General features: G+C 39.0%; 1 protein-coding gene across 11 annotated transcripts in view; it reads right to left on the reverse strand.

Annotated features, from left to right (window-relative positions):
- The window catches only part of MYT1L (myelin transcription factor 1 like), a 573,498-nt gene that overhangs the window by 121,251 nt on the left and 431,402 nt on the right, over nt 1–20,845 (reverse strand). For 10 of the 11 annotated variants that reach the window (XM_075598278.1, XM_075598276.1, XM_075598273.1 and 7 more), the window contains one exon: nt 9,231–10,205. The exons of the other annotated variant lie outside the window; for it this stretch is intronic. In XM_075598278.1, the coding sequence (XP_075454393.1) occupies nt 9,231–10,205 (975 nt within the window). The remainder of the gene's footprint in view (nt 1–9,230; nt 10,206–20,845) is intronic. 11 annotated transcript variants of the gene reach the window in all.

Consider the following 20,845-nt stretch of genomic DNA (forward strand, 5'->3'; position numbering starts at 1 on the left):
TGCGATTTTAGGAGGAATGCACTTTTTGCATATGATTACCATTAACTGCCGGAAATAAAATAGCCATATGTTATTTAATGGAGTAGTACTGGGTTAACGGTAGGGTATTTGTTTTAGTGGATAGGCGTTATGATTCACCTAATATTATCTTAGGTTATTATTAGTTTAAATAGTCTAATGGAGCTTGGTGTATTTGGGGCCTTAATGCTCTTAGTTCTTGAAGAAAATGGGTCAGAGTTTCATTATAAATGAACGGGTAGGGATTCTGAATCATTCTGCTTACTCTCATCTACCTAAAAATAAACGTACAACTGCTAATTGCATCTAATTTAAAAACAATTGCAAAGTATTTTTGAAACTCAGTCTCATTGTTACAACATTGTTGGAAAATAAATCTCCCTGCATTGCATAGGGAGTACTGCATACCCCGTAATGTATGAAGCACCAAATTCATATAAACAACATGGCTAGGTTAGTATTTTACACATTTTTTTTTTATATAACTATTCTGGGATTTAACACCAGAACGTATGCGCTAATTCATACCCCTGATTGATGAATCTTCCCCTTAGGGCCTTATTCTATATAGTCCAAAGCGGCTGTTTACTTCAATGGGGAATTTGGACTGAAAAACAACCCAAAGGTCGCTTCATGCTACAGTATATACAATAAGGCCCTTCAACCATAATTGTTATTCTTAAGCAAGTGTTAGCATATGTAAAGCACACATTCTCCTATATTTAGTTACATAGTTTTATTTTAGCAGGGACTCAGACAAACTGTTAAAACTGACTTCAAAAGCTACAAAGTAACTGACACTACCAAGGATCTCAATCACTACAGATGCCTGCGGAATATGTGCACAAGGCAAACAAGGCACGCAAAAGCACAATATTACTCTGACAATCTCCACCAGAATACATCCAACCCAGCTAACTTCTGGAAGGTTATCAACAATATACAGTATTCCAGCCTTCTAACCACCAACAGCCAAGTAATATCACTAAGGGGGATATTACTCTGTCAATCCCCACTGATATTGCAAATGCATTCAATGATTACTTTGTGGGGTGTGCCACTAGCTTATTAGTGAAACGCAGCCCAAACCACAGACCTGAATCTCATCCTGGGAGTACCCACATAGCCCCACCCTTCACAACACTGCCCACAACTTTCAATTTGGCCCAGTATCCGAAGAGGAGATTACACAAGCGCTCCTCAAATTAAAACTAAGCAGCCAATGTTACCTGAATTACTACAATCTAGGTTCCTACGACTTGATGCCCCAGCCATTGCCAAACCAATTGCTTCCATAGTCAACTCTATCCTGTCTGCAGGCCATATCCCTAAGACCTGGAAAACTGCCAGAGTTATCCCAATCTTGAAAAGTGGAGTCAAAAACAATGTCTCAAACTACAGGCCAATCTCACTTCTCCCAATTATATCCAAAGTCATGGAGAAATGTGTCCACTCCCGATTAAGCGATTACTATACCAAGACAAATTTCCCTAGCCAATTCCAATCTGGCATTCGCCCCAAACACTCCACCGTAACTACCCTGCTATAAGTTTGCAATGAAATCCAGTGTGGAATGGAACGGGGACAACTCACTGGTGCAGTATTCCTAGATTTTGCAAAGGCTTTTGATACAGTTGATCATGCTATCCTGCTTAACAAACTCCAGAGCTCTGGAATAGGGAAGCATGCTTTAAACTGGTTTCAGTCCTACCTATCAGGTAGATCCCAACATGTGTCCATCTTAGGCTCTAACTCCAACCCCCTGGATATCACCTGTGGTGTCCCGCAAGGCTCTGTTCTCAGGCCCCTACTCTTCTCAGTGGTCATCAATGATCTTCCCACAGCTTGAAGGAAGCCTCAATACACATGTATGCAGATGACACAATCCTATATGCACACAGCCATAGCCTCTCTGATCTTCAACACATACTTCAGTCTGAGTTTTTGAGACTCGAAAACTGGATTTCCCACAGCAAACTATTTTTAAACACTGACAAGACTGTAACAATGGTATTTGGGACCAAAACTTAATTTTTAAACCTTCCAGTGACTGAGCTCCAGATTAGAACCAACACTAACACCACCCTAAACCCTGTCACTAGTTTTAAATACCTGGGCATATGGTTTGACTCCCACTTAACATTCAGGATGCACATTGATACCCTGACAACCAAGACCTATGCCAAACTAGGGGTGCTTAACAGGAACAAATCCTCCCTAAGTCTCCTGGTCAGAAAGCGTATCGCACAGCAGATGCTAATGCCAATTATTGACTATGGAGACATAGTATATGGCTCGGCACCTCAAACCCACCTTAGCAAACTTGACACCCTCTACAATTCAATTTGTCGTTTTGTTCTCCAATGCAACTACAACACACATCACTGCGAAATGCTCAAAGAACTAGATTGGTCATCACTAGAGTCTAGGCACAAAGTTCACCTTTCCTGTCTTACTTTCTTTCTGGGCAAGCTACCCAGCTATCTGAACAAGCTCCTCACCCCTACCACATGCAGCACTTCTCATCTGAGATCTGACTCCAAAAGACTGTTCATGGTCCCGAGGCTCAACAAAGTATCCGGCCATTCCTCCTTCTCTTACCGTGCACCCCAAAACTGGAACAACCTACCGGAGACTCTCCCATCCACCACCAGTCTAAGTTCTTTCAAATCTAAGGCTGTCTCACATTTTAATCTGGTCTGGAACTGTTTCATATGCCCATAATATACATTTTCTTTAACTGTGCATGCAATGTCTTCTATATAATGTATACCCTGTTAATTTATGTATCTGTATTTGTAACCATGTATTATTTGTCTTAACTCTGTACCCAGGACGTACTTGAAAATGAGAGGTAACTCTCAATGTATTTACTTCCTGGTAAAATATTTTATAAATAAATAAATAAATAAAGGGCTATAATGATATCTTGAAGTTTAGAAGAATTACATTTACTGTGACTACTACATTTTGTTTGATGTCAAACAAACATTGTAACATGATCTAATACTGCTCTAGTAATGTAATTAAAAAATGCACCAATCGCCAGTATATATCTTCCCAAACATGTTGCTGCCATTATTACAAGGGCCATCAGCTCACTTGGTGCTAGGAGAGACTGTATCTATAAACTTATTAAAGTTAAGCTCTCATACTGTATATCTTGTTTTTTAAATCAGTGGATAAACCACTGTGAAATAAAAATGCTTATATTAATACAAACTCTATAGTAGATAAGGAGTCTGTTATGGTCAGCCTGGACTTTCTCAGGGCAACTGGAAGTCCTTATTGTGATTGGAATGTCAGACCGATCACTATGTGCTACTGTAATAAAGAGTTTTGTTTAATGTCGCCATGGGTTTTTGAGGGCACCTAATTTTTGTCATAGTGGACTTCAATTATTAAACATGCATAATCTGATAATAGTAAATTAGAAACTGGTAATATACTAGTATGTGTCTCTTATTTTAGATATTTCACGTGTCGGTAAAGCAAGCTGAATATGTTGTGAAATCATTAAAATGCAGAAGATGTTGCTAAATAAATGCTGAAATAACTGTTGTTCTTTGTAATCTTTTCAACATAATTTTGCTTTACTAGAAGCCCTTGACTGGGAAATATTGTGTTTTAGCTTCCTTGTAAACATTATTGTGACAAACAACTTTATGTTATAACGAACATATTTCAAGAGCACTCCAAGTAAATCTTATCCACTCCTTTTCAGAAGTTTATATTCCTAATACCCGTTCCCCATGGCTTCCAACAAATAATTGACCAGTAAGATTTCTGAACAATTTGCATTCATCTCAGAGAGAAGTGCAGTAATTCAGACGTCTGAGTGGGAAGCACCTCTCATTACAATGCATCAGCTCTCCTGTTGAGTCAGGAGCCTTGTCTCATCGCTCTTGTGGGTAGAGAGAACAAGAGCAGCATTAAATTTCACAGTTTCTTTCAAACTGTACTCTCTTAACGCAAGATCTGTACAAAGTCCAGATCTTTTGTGGTTATTGGATAAAAGCACAAGGCCACCAGCACAGTGAAGAGGCTCATTAAAAATCATTATTTTTTTAGTGTACAGTATAGCTACTCATCAACATTTTATTGAAAACTCAGTCATAAATGATTTTTTCTTCTTGCTTTAGCTATTGGGCTGGAGCTTGCTACTTTCATTTGGGTTCAGCCATTTGTTTCAACCAAAACAGCAGTCTATGTAATTCAAGCCTGTTAACACCAGAAAGACTTCTAACATATCGTTTTCCAAGTGTCTTGTATTTTTTTAAGAAGACAATTGCGAGAGTGTAAATGTGGGCGATACTCATATGTTTATAATGCACATTTGCCCCGTATTGCAGGCCTCTCGGGCAGTGAAGGGATTACCAAGCGGTACTGAAAAGAAAATGTCTCCAGGCACAGGGAATCCACAGGCAATGAAAAATAAACTAAATACACAATAGTGTTATACGTCCGGGGCAAACAACAGCACACAGATTAATATACAACATTAAATATCTTTTTGATATCAAAGTACTTTTCTGACTTTAATACATGGCTTCTCAGACTGATTACAATGATATATTTTAAATGAGACTTTATAAAACGTGATAGCTAAATTGCACATGTATAATAAAAGGTATTTTTTTTTTGTTTTTTTACAAATGACGGGGAAACCAAATGTGTGAAATTAAGCAATGAAGAAAACAAACATATACAGTGAGCTGCAGTGAGAGTCATGAAAGAATCCGTCCATATGCATACATGTTGTTCTTATATTTACAGAAATATGATAAAAGCAGCAATTCTACTTTCTTTCATTTTCTTTTCTTTTTTTATAGCTATAAGGTGGAAGCAGAGGGCGAGGGGAGAGAAATGTTTTATATTAATTAATATATAATGGTTATGTATACTTATTCATACAGCTTTATAATTGTGATGTCTTCTACACAGTGATCATAGTGCCAGTTACATATACAGTATAAGCGATAGAAGACACTTAGTGGACCATTCTAGCACTGAAAAGTGTTTTATTGCATGGCACCACTTAGCAAATGTGGGCTGATATGGAAGCAAAGTTCTTAGGCCCAATCCAGAAAAGATTTGTGCTATTCTATGCTATATTTATGGGTAGAAAAAAATAAATCTCTTTTACTTCAAAAGTATGTAGAAGAGTATGTTTATGAATAAAATATTACTGGTGGTCCATCCTTTTTATCAAAGTGTTCTACTGTACTTTGTGATTGAAGATAGAGAGAAGAGAGAGAAGATAGAGGTATTAGCAGCAGAACTAGAGAGGTAGTTAGGCCACTCTATAGATTATTTTTGACACCTCACTTGAAGTACTGTGTTCAATTCTGGAGACCATATTGTATCTCCAGAAGTACTTAAATAAATTGGAGATTGTGCAAGGAAGGGCTACTGAAATGTTACATGATCTGGCGGATTAGGTTTATCAGAAAGCATTTAAGGATCTTTATATGTACATTTTAGAAGCTAGAAGGGGGAGGGGAAAATGGTTGAAGCATTAAAATACATAAAAGGGTTTCAACAAAGTAGAGGAAGGGAAGCCTATTTCAGAGAAAGAGAAGTGCTAGAACCAGAGGTCATGCTCTGAAGCTGGAAGGTGGTAGGCTAAGGGGAAATGTTAGGAAGTATTCACAGAAAGGATGGTGGATTTGTGAAATTGCCTCTCAACAGGGGTGGTAGGGGATAATATAAAGTAAGGGAATTCAAGATGCTTAGGATAGACATAAGGCTATCCAAAATATGAAATAAAGACAATGATCACACAGGGTCTGAGGTTTTACAGGAGATCAGAAAATGGGCAGAGTAGGTAGGCCAATTTATTCTTACTGTATCTGCCACCTAATTCTATTTTCCTCTCATTCACATGTAAAGCAAGGAAAGTCATGAATTTGAATATGCATTGGTTACTCATTAAATCTGAAGGTGGACTTAAGGATAGCTTTGGGAATCTCTGAACTTCTGCCACCACACTTCTGATCCTGATTTTACATGCTTTTGGTGTAGCTGATCTGCCGTAAAAGCTGCCATTGATGAATGAAGGACATTTTGTCCTATTATGTGACAACTAATTGAACTTTATACTGTGTGTGCACCACTTAGGTCCTGAACCCCTGCTACAATGTTCTGCTTTTTGTAAGACTATGAAAATCACAAACCTTCACAAGTGACAAACTTATCCTATGAATATATTCAATATTTACCCAAAATACACTGGGAGGTACGGTTTATTTTGGTACGTCAGTTAGAGAGGACAGCAAGGTCTGGTCCAGTTTACAACTGGATCAGACTCCTCATTACTCATCACTAATATAAAGCAATGACGTCATGAAGCCTAAATACTGCAGCCTGTAACACACAACATTTTAGGCAAAGATCCTTTAAATAGTCTGGCTTATGGTAAGGGTGATTATTATGCAGTTTCAGCTTTAGGCGTTAGTTCATAAAAGTGTGATATCCATCATTGATTTCTTATGTCCATCCATTTTATCTTGGGTAAATATTCATTATTACCTGGCAGCTTAATAAAGCCCGAGGTACTGTACCTGCAATATAGTATTACAAAATAGTTACAACCTACTCCCACAGCAGATATATCATTCACATCAGCAAGGCACCATTCAGCTATATTATATTCTTATTTTAGTTGCTTTGTATGTGCTTATGTCTTGTACCATGCTTATTATTTTCTGCAATCAATAATACTATATTTTACTGAGCCCAAAATGTATTGAATACAAATGAAACTAAGACAAAAGAATCTGAACTAAGGAATTACACGTAGAAAAACACTTAAATGTGAGTATAGATTCCAGCAAACTGTTGGTCGCACAATACCATCCACCAAAGCAACTATATACTGTATTACACAATTGAATCTACCGTTCAGTAGAATCTACCTTACAATCAAGGTTTTTTTTTTCCCCACAAAAGAATAAAGAAAGTGAAAAGTTATACATTTAAGAAAGAAATTACTATTGATCTTCACCTAAGACACACCACACCATGACTTGCATCTCAAATCATTTCCACTACCTAAGTGTCTTAAGATAATTAATGTGCAGTCACTACCCCTGTCTCATGTTCTCGTTCCTTCTTATATTGCTCAGTCGTGGAATGTTTACATTTAGGTTGTGAGATAATTTATCATTATCTTTCTTTTTATGAAAATAATATAAATCATGGTATCTCCAAACCTTTTGTGAAATGTTTTAAAATAATGACTTGCAGTTGCATCAAATAGTATAATTCCAGAGGCTATCATGTAAGTGCTTTAAAATTCACAATTAAAACAATATGTATTACGTTACATTTACATAAAATGCTGTAATTGCGAAACAAGTTTAGAATTGTGTTTCTTTAAACATTAGATTTACCTATTTAGGAAAAATAATCATTAAATATACTACAGTATAAGACGCAAGTAGTACAGTATGTCTTCTTGAAATCTGAGATACTTGATTTCACAGTAAACATAACATAAATAGCGTCATGGAATAATTTTACACAACATGCTGAATTGCAAGCCTTCTTGTAATGCTTTACCCTCTAAATGTCAATCCCCAACCAAAGGTGCAGACTTTTACAGAGAACCTGTCCAATAGAAATGTCTATTTATCACACATGTAGACCACATGTAGTACAGTCAATGATTGTGAAAAAAGATAAGGTAGCGCTAAAACCAAAGATAATATAAATAAAATACTAAATAGATAAATATGGATGAAGTCCCTAGCTATTTGCACATATGCAAATAGAGGGTGTCTGCCAAATTAAACACTGACCACCTGGTCAGAAAAGTAGCATAGGAAACAAATGAACTTGGCGCCTATATGCACTTAAATGAGCAAATCCCACAATAAGAAATAAAAATAAGTATACAACCATAGATTGATGTATTGCACAGGGTTCTTGTGGAATCCAATGATGATGGTGATATTAAGTAACCATGTGCATGAAAAAAACAAAAGAAACGCATACACAGAGCAATACTGCTGACACAAAAGCTATGCTAGTTAGAAATTAGTAACAACACATGCAGTATAACACACAGGAGAATTCCTACTAATACTCAGCTACATTAGGTGAAAGTCCCACTTGCTTTAGCTACTTAGCTATCTAGTAAGTGGGACTTTCACCTAATGTAGCTGAGGATTAGTTGGAATTCTTTATGGATTAAGTTGCCATTGATTTAATTGTTTATTTTAATAAATTAGTTTTTTTATTCAGTTATCTATCACCTGTTTAATCCGTGAGGCTTCCACTGAGTTTAACTTTTGTTGTTGTTGTTGTTGTTGTCGTGTGTTATACTGCATGTGTTGTTACTAATTTCTAACTAGCATAGGTTTTGTGTCAGCAGTATTGCACTGTGTATGCTTTTCTTTTGTTTTTATGCACATGCTTACTTAATATCACCATCATCATTGGATTCCACAAAGACCCTGTGCAATACATCTGTGGTTGTATACTTATTTTTATTTCTTATTGTGGGATTTGCTAATTTAAGTGCATATAGATGCCAAGTTCATTTGTTTTCCACAGTCAATGATTCTGCTCCACTACTCTCTTCCTGACTATGATAGTAGCAGAAAGAAACTCTGGTAGAAGAAAATCCAGTGTCACAGGAGGAAGGACTCGTAAAAATCTTAGCTTCCCCTCCTATACTTCACCCTCTCAAAGGACATCAACGTTTTTTCTTTCCCCCTCAAAGTATGTGTTCATTTCACGCTTATCGTTTTTTTAATATATATTTCATGCATGTGGTATGTTAAGAGACTTATAGAATCTTCAAATAATGTATAGTGGAATAATTGTACATTGTTATAGCTGGTTTAAAGACACTTGGTGCATGCACCTGATGCACAGCAATTGCAACTGTGCAACCACTCCTCTGTATCGATACATCACAGCAAGCCTCAGAACTATAAAAACAATAAAATACTGTTTACTGTAATTCATGAACCAACCATCATTTGCTAGTATGAATATATGAATATGTAATAGGCAGCTTAATTTAGTGCTCAATGTGTAAAATCGCAATGTTCAAATGTATTTGAACTGAATGTACTGAATTTGAATGTACTGTAGTATGTAAAATCAGAATGTTTGTTGTACACATGCCCTGTTTTATGTACTTTTGAATAGATGCTATTTTAATATACACTTCTAATAAGGAATATGTAGATAAATATTACCTTTTGTATAGTATGGCTTTTTGATATGACCATCACTGGATTTTGTCCTTCTTTCTTCCCCTGAAAGGTGTCTCATAGATTGCTCCTCACAAGACCTCATGATGTCTCTCCTTCCAGCTTCCATTGCCATTTTGTCTCTCATTGCCTTTGCTCTTTCACTTTCCAGGGCAATGGCTTTTTCAAGGAGTGTCAAGTTACCCTTTGTCATGTCAAACACTTCTTCTGACCTGTCTGAGGTGATGGAGGTAGTATCATCATCTCTTTCATTAAACTCATCCTCTTTTGCACAGCTAGAAAAAGTTCTCGATCTAGGGCTCAATTGTTCTTCAAGTCTCATCAAGTTCATCATGTCTGAGTAATTCCTGTCTGGCGTTCGATCAGAAAAGTCATCGTTTTGCCTAGGCAGACGCATAATCATATTTTGCTGTTGACTTCTATCATGGGAATTTGTTTCACTAAGTTTCCGTGCCAGGTCGAAACATTGATTCCTTAAGCATTCTAAACTGCTCAAACACACCTCCTCATCGCTCTCCTCCACCATGTTCTCTGCATGTCCATTGTTCGTAGGCTTCCCTAACATTACAAAGTTCATATTCCTTGTATCTTCCTGTGACGCATTGTCAACATAATTTCTATCATTGAGGTTATCTGAAAGCACTACACCATGTCCTTGTGCCAGCAGTTTAAGGGAATCCACTGTTTCCCTAACAACATCGCTGTCCAAATCTAAACTAAGCTCTGTTTTTCGTCCCACATTCTCATTTTTGTCACTATCATCTTCCAAACTATTAGACGAATTGCTGTTCATTTCAGATTCTGTCCTGGCTCTGTATGCTGCATCCTCAGCAATTTTGCCAAGATTCAACAACGACTTGGCTACCAGTTCATCGTAATTCTCATATTCATCATTATTGTTATCATCTTTTTCTGTGTCGTGCATCATTCGAGCACTGTGACAATCCATTGGGTGATGGTCTAAAAAAGCGAACAGAAAAAAATAGCTAGAACATTGACTGGCATTGTGGTTTAGTATACAGAATATAAGCCTCTATCACATCGTTTTGCATTCATTCTACAACAACACTCTTTACACTACAGACATTTCCGCAACAGTTTTCTACAGATATGCAGTATGCCATGCCATTCAGTCCTATGCTAGCTATACTGCATGATATTTGTAGGTAGGCTGTGATGCTGTATATTAGACCATTGGCATCAGCTAACTATATACCTTAAAACATTAAAGGGTAGATTAATGAAAATAGGATGTGTGATTGTGTGAAAATGGCTATTAAAATGTAAAAAAAAAAAAAAAAGGCAATTTCAGGTACACAATAACTGTAACATGAATACATACAAAACATGAATAGGAATATCTGAGATATGTCATGTTTTGGATCTAGTGGGTCAACAGAGATCATATACAGTGTACTGTATCTGATTTGTGTCCACTTTAGCAACAAATGATCTTGTATTTAATTGTCATTAATAAGGATGTAATCATCAGACATTCTTCCTACTGTATATTCTTACCTTACACATGTAAAAGGCCTCTTTAAACATAAGCACAGGTACTTAACACTGGCTCAGTTCTATTTTGGCATCTCATTCAGTAAATTTGATTAAATATTTTCGATATGCTTCTTGCATTAAATGTGGCCCAACATCTCAATATAATGTATGATAATTGATGGATTTCAAGTGAAATATATATTAAATACTTAAAGTATATATCAATTATACACACAGGTATAACACAAAACTTGAAGACAATATATATTTAAAAAATCTGTTAGATAAAGAAAATAAAAAGTGTTTGCTCCTATATAGGACATTTTTGCGTAGTTAATGTGATTTTAAAAGGTGGCATTACTTAGTCAACAGAAAAAAATATATACCGTATATATATTTTAAATTTACAAAATTAATTTGCTTCCTTAAACAAATTAAATCAGTCAAAATAAAAATGTCATATTCCTGTGTTCTTATAAGAATGTATAAGGCACCCTTCTCCTTTTTAACTCTGCCTGTATCTTTCTGCCTTTTGTTTTATCCACCATGCTCCATGATGCAATTGTACACACACACCCTTTCAGGGGACCAAGCAGGGAAATGTGGAGCCTGTACAAATCAACACACAAAGAAATAGCTAATGAAAGTAAAATAACTTCGACTATGACTGCTTTGTAAAGTATCCCCTGCCTGAAAAGTTGCTGCAGTTTTTGGCTAGATTGTAAATGCTGGTATTGTTTGGTCTATGACAATGGGTAGTACAAATGTGTGAATGTCTTGAAAGGTGAAATATCTTCAACATTTTTAGTTTTTGTAAAAATTTGTACTCAAGTGACACTGCTAAAAACATTTCTTAAATGTTCACAAAAAATAGCAGTATTTGAAGGGTAATGGGACCTTTGTGTAAATTTAATGTTTAGTGAATTATTTTTTGTGAATTTTGAAAATCTTCATGAAAAAAGGGCAAATTTGATCTGGTTTTCAAAAATGTCGCACATCTCCAATTGAACATTTTTAAGGTCAGTACTTGCTAGGATCAAAGTGAAAGAATACCAGTGGCATATTATATAGGTTCAATTTAGGTGGGTGACACCATTTTTAAACGCCATTAAAATGCTCTATATTCAGGCATTGTAAATCCAGAGTAATTATTTTTGATTTTGTGTTCCACTAATAAGGGCAACATTATTTGTGTAAAAGGACTAGGGGGGACAACAATCAGCAGACAACAACAAATTACTTTTGGGCGTATTAAATCTTTATAAAGAAGCCAAATTCCTTACATTGTCTAATAGAATAAAAATGTTTCCCACTGTGAGTGTTGGCCTCTTTAAGTCTGTATGTTACAGGGAAGTGTCCAATTCAGCCCAGGCTTTCCAGCCTCCATTAATTGCCTGCACAGGTTTTTTCTGGTTGCTCTTCCTTGTTGCTTGTCTAAGCTTAAACTACATTTGTATATGACGTCCTATCACATGGGGAACAACGTACTTCCTGTTTAGTAATATAAAACTGTGTGTTACATATGCTTTAGTTACTCTTTGATAAAGTGCTATGTGGTGTGAAATGCGTTGGAAGGTTTTTTGCTTCCTTTCTACTATGGCTAAATAAAACACTTATTTTATTATGTTCTAGCTCTTGTTTCTCGACCTTTGGTAGTACAATTGCTACAATTGCTACAATTTTTCTTTTTACTCTGAGAGTGCCTGATTATCTATAACCTGCCCTTCCACACCTGCCAGCACTACTGCAAGGCCACACTCCTTTGCACCAAGGTGTACCAGCTTTCAACATACTGTATATACCCAATGGTGTTCGAGTCTTATATGCTTCCACCACAAGATGTCCCAGCCCTCCATGCCTCTGACAAGGACATCTATGCCCCAGGTACAGTACGTCCTGCCCAAACCCTCCTCATTCATCCATTTGTGTATTCCTGGAGAAAGGTTAGTGGAACAGCCATGGTTCCTCGTATGTTTCCTTCACAGAGTAGTTCTGGTCCACAGTTTCTGTAAGATATTTGACACAGCCCTACATAATACAGTACCATAGGTAGAAGAGGTCCATGCTATTCTAATGAAGAAGCACAATATCAAATAACTTCATTGGTCTTGCTTAACTGACAATAAAGAGTTATTTTCTTTTCAAAACGTTTTTATGAATGATTGCACACTAATAATGTTATTATTCTTTCTTAATGATTTGCAAGTGAACGAGGGATCAAAAATCTTTATTTCATTATTACAATATTTACTTATGCAAAGCAGTAAGCTGTTGTCAACCCTCCAGCTATGTATGGTTCAGTGGCTCCATATTTGTATTAAATATTGACTTCCCCAATTTCAATAGTAGTAAATTGCACAAATGTATTTAAATGCTCTCTTGAACATATATCTTGCTAGTAGAGGTGGGTTACTGCACTTAATCACAAATCTATCAGTTGACAACTGTTCAACAGGTTTCCTAAACCCCAATCATTTGTCAGTTTTCTCTGAGCAAGTGCCTATTTGCCTTGTAATTAGGCTCGTTGACTAGGGAGGATGACAACACGCAGTATATAAAATGAACAATCTGAATTTACATTATAACCTCAGAAATTAAGGGAAAGATCCACAAAGCTCCGTTAGCCTATTTAACCTAACGTTTACCTAACTTAACATTAGTTTAATAAGAATGCCAATACTCTAAAGCAAATAACGTAACATTAACTAAGTATTACTCATTAAATAACTGTTTGGCTATTTGGTTTCCGGACGTTAGTGGAGAGAGATTACCTATTTGAGTAGAGTCCCAAGCACTGTACATCCCCTAAAACATCACTCCACTGGAGAAACACCTCTGCTCACAAAAGAGTACACCATAGATACCTGGGAGATATGCTAATGAGATATGCAAAGTACCCACCACCCACACCTCCTAAACGATTTCCATAAGACCTACTTTTTACTGACAAGCTCCTTATAATGAAGAGGGTACTAGTGGCAGTCCCCACTACCACTGAGATTTAGGGCAGCAGCACTAGCATTAAACTATCTCAGATGCTGGATATCTCCACTATCACGCAAACTTTAGAGCTCTACTGCTCACACCTGTAGTGAATCACACTTGTGGACACTCTCGTGGCTTCTTTTAAAAGCAGACCACTTCCAGGTGTGAGCAGTAGAGCCTTAACGTATGCTGTGACAGTGGAGCATCTGGTTCAGTTCAATGCTAGAGCTGCTGCTCACAATAGCAGTGGTTGTTCGTTCTGATCCTGTTGGTGTTAAGCTGATACTAATGAGGTAACGAACGGCTGTTCTTTTTGCATAAATAATGTCTGCTACCTATTTAGGTAACGTCACGTTATTTGCCCTGGTTTAACAGAGTTCTGTGGATCTGCCCCTAAGTATATTAGTCTTTATTACCAGTACAGTATGTTTAATGCACTAGCCCAGTCTCAGTTCTTTTTAACCATGGGCATGTCACTTCTCCCTGTGCCACACAGACTTTTTAAATGCCTTCTTAACTAACATCTTCATTTATCTTACCAGCCTTAAACGTTGAGGATGTGCAAAGTTGTGGTAATTATTTTAGTTTTTGAGCGAAGAGGTTAATATCATGTCAGGGTTGATGGATTTAATTAACACAATGAGAAACAAACAGTGTTCAGGTGCTCTTTTTTGTGCATCCCATGATAACATTGTGCTAATCAGCTACTTCTCTAACTGCTCCAAAAACAATCCCCAAATCGCTTACTGAAGCAATCACAACTGGTGCAACATTAAACTGACACTCTTTACATCAATGTAATATTGAAACGCTCACTTGTAACTTTGAATACACATTGACTAGTTTTACACAGAGGAAATGTTACTATATAGCACCCAATATTGTTGTTTTGCTTTATGAGATATCCATGCTAGAAACACACAGTATGCATAAAACTGCTACTAAATAACTTTAAAAATAGAAAACCCTAGTGTGTAGCCATTATAAAGGATGTACATCTTAAAACAAGCCAGTCAGTACACCATATAAAAGTTTCCAGAAATGCCACCAGCTAATGTACAAAATAAATCTTGTAAATTGTAAGGTGTAGAACAAGTGATTGAACTTTTAAAGCTATGATAGTTGTTCCCAGTGTTTCCATATAAGTTTTGCAGAAACTAAGCATACCAGTTAAAAGTAATTTAGAACAACTTTTTGTTAGTGTCAGCATTGTCAAAATGATATCTAGTTTTGGGTGGACTAGTTATTTCTGTTTAATCATGCTGAAATGTGTCAGCTGTGAAAGGCAAAGTGACATACTTTATAGCAGCAACTTCTTACAAAGCTGTTGACGAGACCTAAACATAATTAAACATATTACCCTTTAATTTATACCAAGATTTATTCTTAACATACTGTATAGTAATAAATATGGACAAACAAAGAGAAGTACAGCAAAAAGCAGTTTTTATAAATCTAGATATTTCTTGGTATTTTCAACTGGCTTCTGCAATTTTTTTGGTTTCCTTTCTTTGATGCTACTCAATGTTTTATTTTCTTTATTGGATCCGTGGGTCCCATAATGCTTTGTGCTGCGGGGATACCAGAGTTGATGAGAAATTACATTTGATATATTATGACTACCTGGGTAAAGCTCAGACTAAAAGTCGATAGAAACTTGCAAGGGCACTGGGGGGATGCTGTTGAGGCTTTCTATTGCTGAGACCGCAGCCATCTATTGAATTTAATAATCAAATATGAGCTGAGACACAGGGAGATAAGGTGACTTGCCTAAAGTCACAAGTAGAGTTTACATTGGGATTAAAACCAGGTTCACCCACCAAAGTCAAGTGTTCTTAGCATAAGCTTCTCCTTCAAAATTCAACCAAACATACCAGCCATTATATAAAATAAATATTATTGTCAACTTCTCTGCCCTCTAGATCAAATAAGGTATACATAAATATTTTGATAACTCCTCCAAAGCCCTCCCATGATCACTCCCAATATAGCTCACTGATATACAGTAAGAGGTACCTTCATACATTGACACTCATAAATACAACAATAATTGATACTCCTGGCAGCAATTTAATCGCCAAAGAGCTACTTGCAACCTCTCCCACAAAGCCTAAATGATATATAATAAATTAAGTGAAGTATTAAAATATGGTGACAGTGACTTCTGTCTGTGAACCACCCCTGGCCTGCTGGGGAACTGGACCAATTCCCACTGGGTCCATATCCCACGGGGGCTATAATCAGCCTCCCCATTACCCCTAACTGCCCTAATTTTATGCAGACAAATCTAAAGAATTTTTCTTTACTTCCTGGAGTTTTGTAATGAAAGCAAACGATACATCAGAGCATATTATCGGAAATTATTTTAGAGGTAAAGTAGCCAATAAAGTGGTGCTCTGTTTAAAAGATAAGAGACAGAAACAATGAAAGTTCTTTATTGGTCTAGAACACGGCAGATTTGCAAAAACAAATGTAATCTCAATGTGTCTTCTTATTCATTTGACATACTGTAGTACCTTTTATGACGAGGAGTTTTACGATCAGATCTGAATGAACTGTCCAGTGCTGTTAATATTATTTTGTGCCCAGGACATACTTTGAAAACGAGAGGTGTTAATGTTTTTTTTTCCCCTGAAAACATATTTTATGATAAGGTGTATCACACTGCAATATAATACAAACATTGGACATGTGAAATCTTTTGGCAGCCCTATTTTTTTTTACTACTTAAATTACTTTAATATTATTTAATTTAGTAATTGTGTGCATCATTTAATTTAGTAATTGTGTGCAACAAGATAATGAATTGCATTTCAGTGTCTGCTTGAAAAAGGTGCTAAAATCAGTTGCCCTTCCCATGATATATTCCATTTTATGTGTAGCCCCTTTCCCTGTGTATAAGGGAAACTACCTGTGCTGCCTATACCTGAGTGGCTTACAGGTGGCTTCTGAAATGAATATGTAATGTTTATGTAGTAACTTTATTATGTTTACTGTATACAGTATGCTTTTCTTTGTGATCATAAATTTATTCAGGTATATGTTATAGACTAGGCATGTTTGGTATATAACATGCTTTATATCTAAAGTTCAGTAGTGAATGAGTTAATCAACAAACATTCCAGTGATCTCTTTTGGATGTAATGTCTGCATTGTTGATATTGTATATATATATGTTGTTCTAACTGATCTCTTGTTCTATTCTAGCTGATTTTGGTAAGAACTGCTGCCCTTATGGGGTTATAGATACCCTTCGGGAGGACACATACGTCTGGCACCCAATATGCTCTAATTCCCAGCCTGGTACTTGATTGGCTGTGTTTTATGTAAATATGCGTACGTGACCTTGTACGTGACCTCCTGACGAAGCACGTAGTGCGAAACGCGTAGAGGTCACGACAGGTCACTATGCGCGTATTCTGACAGGCTGAGACGGCGTTTGCAGGGAGCTCGGGCGGTGGTTAGATCTCTGGGGTGGTGTGCTCCGGATCCCTATATGTTCGCCGCGGAACCCCCTCTGGGCTTCAGTGTAAGTCTCCCCCTGTCAGCCTCAGGCAGCTGTTTAACTATTATTTTAGTCAAATCCAGGATCAATTTATTCTGTTTTATTGAACACTGTCTCCTTTTTATTTTATATACCGTGTGTTATGCTGTTTGTGGATTTAGCTTAATTAGTCAGTATTGATTAGTCATATGGTTTGTGTTCATTGTAACCGAACCTAGATCTGTGACGCATATGTACTGAGGTGGGGTTGGATCCCCTCGGTTAATTTTTATTAATAAATAATTTACCACTTTTTAATCTCTGGTGCGCATTGTGTGCATTTTTTCTTCGTGGCTTACAGGAGGCCTGATCCTCCACCGAAGGGAGCCTGGGGTGATCACGTTCGCAAGCACATAGCGCCTCCACCTGAGAAGAATTCTAACACAGTAGGATAGCCCCTCCCAGGACAATACAGCAGTAAATACACACACTGGGTATGATAAGGGAATATTTACTGAACATGCAAATCCTACTAAACAGCTATGCACTACAGCACACATAATCATAACGCTGGGGAATATCCCCACAGCACTGGGTGCAGTGGTACCAGTATCTCAAGTGTCCTTAACACAATGTCAGTCCCCCACCCCTGTGGACCATTGGTGCACGTTACCTCCCTGGGCACTCCTGCACCCAGGTACCACTAAATGAACAGAAGGATCCATCTGATCCCACAATGTGAGGTCTCTCAGAATTCCTCCGCTCCGCGTGCTCCAATCCACCGCGTGGGGTTAACTCCCGCTGGAGTGTCTCACCATTAGAGTCTCTGAATCAATGGCCTGAGTCTGGTCCTAAACCGCAGGCTGCACAAACCATATGGCATCTTGTCCTTGTTGTACTAACACTGGTGATGCTATGGTGGAAGTGTCCCTATCTCGGGGCCTTCCCTGTAGCAGACACAAACTACCAATTGTCGGGGCCTTCCCTGTAGCAGACACAAACTACCAATGGTCGGGGCCTAACTGGGGCCTGCGGGGAAACTCTAGGCCTAGTCCGGGAGCCACTGGCACCAGGACACTACCTGTCCCTTCAACTCCCTGTCTCTGACTGCCTGGTGCCTCACTGCATGCCAAAATGAATCTCCCTTCGTGCCGGGGATATGACAGCCCTATTGGCTGTGTTCCCCCACCTGATGTGCAGCCCCTGAGGCTCCTGGGGCATGTAGTCCCTGCGCGGAGCCTGTACTAATATGGCCACCGCTTGCGGCCGCACTGCACATGTGCATGCGCAATTTCCAACATGGCGGCCCCTGCTGTCAGGTGTGCCGTGGAGCTCCGGAGCTCCAGCACATGCTTCAGCATCCCCCGCACCTGCTATGGAGGTGAGCAGGGACCAGGCTACATCCTTCCCCTGGTGGGGACTTCAACGACCCCGCTTGGGAACAACATAACACTGTACATAAAGTTTATATAATGAAAAATGCATAAAGTATAAACAAATTAACTGATTCAAATTTTAAACAACATTGAATAGTACAGTAAACATTGCTATTATCAAAGCTAGCTTGCTCCGAGCCAGCTTCTGAGACACATAGTGGGGTGCCCCTAACGAATCTCCACTCTAGTGGGAGGGCACCTCGCTCACTGACTCCTGCGAGTCTCTTCTTGTAAGGATTGGGCTTCGGTCCCGCCCCCGTGATGCCCCCGTGACATGACTGGTGACACGCCTCGCACTGAGGTTGCGTCCAGGCGTGAAGACACCTCACGGTTCTGGCTTAGGCCCCACCCCGTGTCTCGTCCCGTGACACCACAGAGAATGTGTCTCACGCTCGTGCACCTACGCACCGACGTCGCATCACCAGGGGCACGCAAGGGGTTAATGCAATCTCCAATTAAACCACACCTGCGGTACACTCCACCCCTGTTTAACAGTGGACAGAATATGTCTAATGGTTCATTACTCACAGCCTGGTGCAGCCCTGCTATTGGCTGTCACTCCCTTATATGCTCAGCCAGCCCTCCTCCAAGTTGGCTGAGCATAACCATAGTTTTGTAACTACATACGAGACCACGAGTATTCTAAAGCTTGCCTTAAACTAGCCCGGTTACATTCTGGGTATGTGCTGGGTGTAACCTGGCTAGTTTACGGCAAGTTTAAGGCATTTCTGCATTGACTAATGACCCATAGGATTAACACAGCAGGGGTCCCTGGCAGTCCCATTCAGTTTTGCTTGCCTCAAGCCCCCTGCTGCCTTGTCTTGTTTCCAGCCTGCTGCTTTTCGTGATACTGACCTTTGCTTGTACCTGGACCTCTGATTTCTCTGACCCTTGACTAAGGCTTGTATTTGGACTCCGACCTTCTGTATTCCTGGACCCCGGCTATGCACTATGACCATCTGACTTCTCCAACCCCAGACCACAGCGAGTATTATGACCATCCTAACCTCTCCTACCCTGACCCGGCTACACGACTATGACTCTGCAATCCGGACGCGGTTGCCCGGTTGTTAGTGTATTCAAACATCCCCACCTCAGCTTTGCGGTCCCGTCCTGTTTGTGGTGAGCACCCGTTACAGTATGCTCAGTGGGTCGAGTCTTGAACCTGCACTCTGACATGTTTGCGAAACTTGAAAAGTACCTTGACCAGAATAGTCAGCGTATGGAGCAACTCCAACTGACAAGGCAAACTTTTACAGACCAGGCAAAACATACCCCTGTTGATTCTGTTCTCTCAGCGGTGCCTTCTCCCGCAGCCGTTCCCATGAACGCAGCCTCTGAACCCATCTTCCTACACCCAACCGCTATGGCGGTGAACCACTTGGTTGCCGCGGATTTCTTAATCAATGTTTTATACAGTTCGAATTGATGCCATCTCGTTTTTTCTCCCAGCGATCCAAGGTGGCCTATATCATCTCCCTGCTCATTGATGACATCTTGGCGTGGGCTTCACCCATCTGGGAATAAAGACCGGACCTCCCCTGCGACATAGCCCGCTTCACCAAAGAATTCCGCAGAGTATTCGACACACTCAGACGCAAGGTAACAGCTGCTTCACATCTCTTCCATATATCCCAAGGCAGTCATCCCGTGGCCCGGTATGTAGTCGAATTTTGGACCATAGCTACAGAGACCGGCTGGAACGATGAGGTGTTAGTGGTTGCATTCTGTCAAGGCCTGTCTGAGAACCTTAAGGATGAACTTGCCACATTGGAACACCCCACGGAACAAGAGGAACTCATTGGCCTATGCATCCGAGTGGATTTGAGGTTACAGGAGAGAAAGACCGAAAGAGATAGTAATAAGCAAGGTATGCAATCTCTCCGCAACCTTTACACAGGGCCCTTTAATTCTCCTTTCACGGACCTGGAAGAACCCATGCAGCTCAGAGGCAAAAAAGCTTTCGACCGGTGAAAAACATCGCAGGCGTAATGCCGGACTGTCTCCATTGCGATAATGTCGGACACTAAGTAACCTCATGTCCCCATAAGTTGGGAAACGCCAACGTTCCAGTGAGAGTCAGGAGGATCACACTGGGAACTCTAACTGCCTCCCCTCCCAAGATGCCAACCAGGCTTGTGTTACCCGTCACGCTTACCGGTGATACCTTCAAGGCCTCTACTTGGGCCTTTCTGGAC

The sequence above is a fragment of the Ascaphus truei genome, chromosome 4 (genome assembly GCF_040206685.1).
Source record: "Ascaphus truei isolate aAscTru1 chromosome 4, aAscTru1.hap1, whole genome shotgun sequence".
NCBI classification, from domain to species: domain Eukaryota; kingdom Metazoa; phylum Chordata; class Amphibia; order Anura; family Ascaphidae; genus Ascaphus; species Ascaphus truei.